The following is a 6152-nucleotide window of genomic DNA, read 5'->3' as shown; positions in this document are numbered from 1 at the left end:
ATGGATAGACTTTCTGATTTTAATTCTGATCTCGGTGAAGAGGAGGGGAGTATCAACAACTTAGGGGTGAGTTGTTTTCAGAATGTCTAATCAGTCGCTCTATTTGTCAAAATCTCATCAATTCTATATTGTCTCCACTCATCCCACAGCATCATTTCGATATAAAGTTTGCTCTTCCACATTATTTGAGTCACAATCTTACATGCCTGTATATGTTACCAGTTTAGAACAATTTCATGTTTTGTACTTGTTGGCATTACACAAAGAATCAGCGTGTTGTATGTCGTTCGTTGCCATCGGTGTTACCTGGTGACCCAAACATTTGTAAACAAATGCAGTTCATTAAGTTTATATACCTGTGTGTAACGTAGGAATCTATAGTCAGTACATATATATGAACAAAGAGATTAGAAACACCATTTTCAACAACCAATTACACTAACATATCAGTAGTTGTATTTTCACTAACATCTTTTTGATTTTTTTTATCCAAATTATTATAGTTTATTCGATATTATTCAGAGGTGACAGCTATGTGCAGTTAGATTAACTTGTCAGAACAGGTTTCTACACAGGGTTGTTTTTGCGACAAGTGAACATTTAGCCCAGTCTGCAAAATCACATCGACTTGATAAGAAATGTAATATCGTTAAAATCACTTCATTGTGACATTACAAGACGGCAGGATCGTTATTACTAATCATTAACCAATGACACAATGGCGTGAATGGGTTCATAATTGCAATGTAACACCTCCCTGTTTGTGTTGTGTGCCAGGTAGTACATTTTACTGTGATGAACGACTTTGGTGACAGGCTAAACAGACTCCAGTCAAGTACCTTGACCCGCCTCCACTGATACCGAATGTACCACACTAGAAGAGAAGTTTTGAATGTGTGAAATATTGCCCAATGAACGCCCTAATGAGTCTTATTATAACTCGATATATTTTAATGACTTGATTATGATGTGAATCAATTTAGAAGCCCGAGAAAGACTTTTTTTTACGAATGACAATGCGTGGCGAAGGGAATAGACCTTTAGATAACTGCAGGAGGATGTGATACAAAATCGACTTGTGATAAAATGTGATAATGATATTCATTTTTCATCTGATGACGTCACAACATCACTTTTACTGAAGGCGCCATTTCGTTGTCTATGGCATTCACGTGACGAAGTAGATAACAAACTACGACCATAGCGGTCCCATACAACGCAAACATGCTAGGCACGGTCAAGTACAATTTCGCATTGTAAATCTGGGTTAAGAACCTCTTAGGGTGACAAATTAAAAACTTGTTGACTTTTTATCTAACCCAGAATTATGACATAGCTATGGCTATCAAATAACCTTGGCTATGAACACACAATATGGCAATGTTTGTACAATAACATGCTCGTCACTATGGTAACTATATATTGATTGCCTGCATACGCCTTTGTTTCTGGCAAAATAATAACTATTATGTACTGCTACCGTTGAGATCAAAACAATACAATTAATATTCTATATACTAAGATAGATAAAGCAATTAAACTTTGGACGAAATGTATTAATAACACAATTTTTATAACAACTGACAGTCTATAAATCAAACAAAGTGACATCAACAAATAAAACCTGCAAACAGAAAATGGAAAAATTAAAGTATTAATTTGTCCAATTCTTTATTTTTATTAAATCAAATCAAATTACATATTTATATGATTATATGACAATGTAAAAAAATAAACCTTTGGAACGTATGAGCAATAGGTTGGTCTGGCAAAGCATGTCTATCAATGTTTATGGTTGTCCTTGACACCGTGAAGTAGATTAACTCAAAAAGGATTATTTTCAATGGGTTACAGAAAAACTAAAGAGGCAAATCGTCTTATCGCTGTAGGCAGGCCAGAGCTTGGTGATATTATGTTTGTCAACGACTTTCAAACATGACAAGATATGTATTGCTGTAATATCATGTATGCAATTTCCTGTTTAGCATTCCCTTCACAATCGCTATCAAACTAAATCTTAAATGTAGTTGTTGTTGTGTTGTTGTTGTTTTTTTGGGGTTTTTTTTTTGTGTGTGTGTGTGTGTGTATGTATGTATGTATGTATGTATGTAACATGTATGTATGTATGTATGTATGTATGTATTATGTATGTGTGTGTTTGTTTGTTTGTTAGTTTGTTTGTGTGTGTGTTTTTCAGTCTATTTGTTTGTTTATTTGTTTGTCTCGACTCAGGTTTTCTAGACTATTTTCTAGCTTCTCTCACCTACTATTTCTTTGTGAAATGTACTTGTCCAGAGTAAATTGGACATGTGATTTACTGTTGTTATTTGTATGTAAAAATAAAGATTCATTCATCTTCCTTGTAACCCATAATATTTATATTTGTAATACAAATCGCAGGAATATGAAGGAGACAGGAATTCAAAAGAGGAACGGCATGGGAAAGGTAGAGCCACGTTTATGAACGGAGATTTGTATGAAGGTTTTTATGAACATGGAAAAAGACACGGAAAAGTAAGTACACGAAATATGTCTTAACCATTGACTTAGTACTCACATACAACATGGACGGTATCTGAGACTGTTTAATCCCTCTTACCTACGGAAATTCCTCCGTCGACTATACTAATGAATCATGTTTCACATTCGTCTTAAAATGAACATACGCCAAAGTAAGGCATTAAAGCACACAGAGATGACATATATATAAGCATGCCTGCGACAGACAGGCGGGCATACATGGACTGACGGGCAGACAGACAGACAGACAGACAGACAGACAGACAGACAGACAGACAGAACATGAAGCGAGGAAGCGTACAAATAAGGGATTTGGGGTTTAAAAACTGCATAAAGATCTCGAGATAGATGTAGAAGTGTACAAGGTCAAGGAGGAAGACAGGAGACACTTTTCTCATATTGAGATTGTTTTGTATTTTTGCAAAGGGTATGTATAGATTTCGAAATGCTGCCAGGTACGAAGGTGAATATAAAAACGGCAAGAAAGACGGACACGGGAAATTTATTTATCCGGATGGATCTGTGTATGAAGGTAAGACGTGGCAATTTGATACATCGATATTTAGAATCAACTAGTCGACTAGCATACTCCATAACAATGGGCAACCTTTCCATGATTCTTAGGGGAACAACATGTACATATTTACGGTGTTGCAGTTTGAAATCAAAGGAGTCACACCATATTCGACCCACCTCCTCATTTCGTTCAACCACGAAAATTAATTTTCATCATTCTCCATTTTCCTTCATAGCATTCAATAGTGTAACAATCACACAATCTACGACGACCTCCCATGTACTGATCGCCAGCCACAATTTACATTAGAGTTCGGAATACGCCAATGACGGAAACTTAAAAGACCTGCATTCGTTTATGCTCCTACTAGTACCTATATATTGTGCATTTGATGGAATTTGGTAAGAAATAACAAGTATATGTTATATTATATTTCCTCTGTATAATCAGGTAGCTGGGTAGAAAACCTACGGCATGGTTATGGTGTATATACATATATTAATGGAGACACATACGAGGGAGAATGGTTAGACCATAAAAAACACGGACAGGGCGTCTACACTTACAAACTAACTGGTACAAAATATGTCGGCACATATACCAACGATAAAAGAGAAGGTGCTGGAGATATAATTCATCTTAACCATAAATACCATGGCAATTTCAGAGCAGATAATGTAAGTGTTTTAATCTTGTTTTATTCAATCAACTTAATTTGTTGTGTACTAACAAATGACCTCAAGAGATAAGTGGGATTAATATCTAACTATGGTTAAAGTTTATCACTGCAATTTCTAAACAGATAATGTAAGTATTTGAACTTTTATCTATGTTATAAAACCAGCATAAATGTTGTCAGAATTGCAATAATTGTCTGCCATATGTAAAAACTGAGGTAATTGAATCTTTTGATGGTCTTTTGTGGTAATATTTCGAGATGAGGGGAAGATCATACTTTGTATATGTGCCATCGTGTATAATTATAATTACCTCGTGTATATATATTGTTTTTAGCCGGAGGGTCATGGGAAGTATATGTTTGAAGTTGGTTGTCAACAGCACGGGAAATACAATCTCGTTGAAAAGGTAAATATTGTCTTGTACAAGTCCTGTACAAAGTACTCCACTCCATATAGTCGATTACTATAATTACATCCATACGTCTTTGACTCTATACACTCATATATCAATCCTGCAGCGTACGTAACTTCTCATGCTGTGGAGTTACAACTATTACAGATTTGACAAGGAACTGATACTATGACTGAACAAGACAGTGTAGCGTACTCGGGTAACGAGTGATTGTGGCATTCTCTACGACAGTACCAGTATTTTCACAGCGCGCGTGCAGTGATTGAAAGTGTTGCAGAAAACACAGCAAGTATGGATGCAAATATCTCCAAGTACACACACTAGCAACCACGCAGCTGTGGGTTCTGTTATCACAACAAATGTTCATCTAAAACAGCAATTCCGTCAAAATCATACTGCGCAATCACGCCATGTCATGTACAGGGAATGGACACGCGCTCATTTGCATATTATTTACATAGATGTTCAATATGCAATACACAAGTAATGTAATAATACATGTATGTGTTCACTTCATCCAGAAACACCAAGTTGATAAACTACGACCATAATTGACTTGAAATAGGGGATTATAATTCAGAGATTACTTGACCCCTCTACTAATCCATAGGTGGATGAAAACGCCTTCATTATTTTCTGGAGACCAAATTGACTCAAACAAACTATATACTTTGTATTAAACAAAAAAATAAAAAAAAATATATGGTTCATTCAAATACAACCTGTAAAGGAAGTAAATATCAATTCGAAATGCAGATATGTAATATTTATCTATTATAATGCATACCACGTTATTGATCATACATATTGTGTTTCTATAGCAACAAGGTGGGGAAACTGAAGAAGAAGAGCCTGTGACAATAACGGTTCCAGTTTGGTCAACATCCAATAAACCAACAGAAGTAACAACTGAAAATTTCATCCATGAGGACGAAGACTTACAGGAAGAGGAAGGTAAAGATGAAGATGAGGCGAACTCGAAAATAGGTCAGTATGATGAACTTTCTATAGAAGTAGACAAAAAGTTTAATCAATTGATTGATTGATTGATTGATTGATTGATTGATTGATTGATTGATTGATTGATTGATTGATTGATTGATTGATTGATTGATTGATTGATTGATTGATTGATTGATTGATTAATTAAAATTTTAATTAAAAAATATTAATTCATTTATTTATCAATCAATCAATCTATTAATTTATTTATTAATTATTATATTAATTAATTAATCAATAAAGTAAATAATTAATTAATTATTTATTTATTTATTTATTTATTTATTTATTTATTCATTTATTTATTTATCAATCGATTAAATAATTAATTTATTAATTATAATATATAATTTATTTATTTATTTATCAATTAATTAAGGAGAGGTGTATTTGAGAACCATAGAATCAATGGAAATTACAAGATGGTATATTTTACTTAATTTCTTTATAAATTAAATCTGTGCCAAATATTTTCACATGATGATTCCACTTTGTTGATGATATTTGTGTAAAGCAACAATTTGTTCAACACGCGATAAGTTTTTAACTGAAAATGACCACCAATAAAAAGTCATTCTATAGGAGTTTACATTAAAGAATATTAGACGTCTTTTCTTGATTGTTTTTTGTAATTTTGAACAGAAGTTTTTATCCTAGTAAATATAAACTATATTCAATTTTCAACATTAAATTTGACATGTTACTACCAAGTTGTATTCAGTCAGATGTGACTACGACGACACCACCAATTTTTCTTTCAGACGGTGGACAACAGACGGAACCAGATCAAGATAATGTTGATGAAGACAGCAGTCCTGTAACCACGGTAATCGAAGAGAAAGAACCAGAGGTGAAAGAAGAAGAGGATCAACCATCAGAACAGAACAATGGTGGTACAATATTGACGATAGGAAATGAACATGTTGCGTACGATGAAGTCGATGGTGAAGGTGAAGGTGGGGGTGAGGGTGAAGGTGAAGTCGAAGGCGAGGCTGGGAATGCCGAAGAGGAACAAGATTGA

At 34.2% G+C, this 6152-nt stretch overlaps 1 protein-coding gene across 1 annotated transcript; it reads left to right on the top strand.

Moving 5' to 3' along the window:
- Window positions 1-6152, top strand: LOC144439951 (radial spoke head 1 homolog). Its single transcript, XM_078129183.1, has 7 exons — window positions 1-66; window positions 2401-2514; window positions 2947-3052; window positions 3488-3714; window positions 4052-4123; window positions 4951-5116; window positions 5893-6152. Exons 1-7 carry the CDS (start codon window positions 1-3, stop codon window positions 6150-6152), a joined length of 1011 nt encoding a protein of 336 aa, XP_077985309.1.

Source organism: Glandiceps talaboti, chromosome 9 (assembly GCF_964340395.1).
Source record: "Glandiceps talaboti chromosome 9, keGlaTala1.1, whole genome shotgun sequence".
NCBI lineage: Eukaryota > Metazoa > Hemichordata > Enteropneusta > Spengelidae > Glandiceps > Glandiceps talaboti.
The sequence above is the reverse complement of the archived record's forward strand: the minus strand, read 5'-3'. Positions and strand labels throughout refer to the sequence as shown.

Bases quoted from the DNA above. Each gene is read 5' to 3' on its own strand.
- LOC144439951 (XM_078129183.1), top strand. From the start codon at position 1: ATGGATAGACTTTCTGATTTTAATTCTGATCTCGGTGAAGAGGAGGGG. The intron at 2,515-2,946 runs GTAAGTACACGA...ATTTTTGCAAAG, and splicing joins ATGGAAAAAGACACGGAAAA to GGTATGTATAGATTTCGAAA. The intron at 5,117-5,892 runs GTCAGTATGATG...TTTTTCTTTCAG, and splicing joins TGAGGCGAACTCGAAAATAG to ACGGTGGACAACAGACGGAA.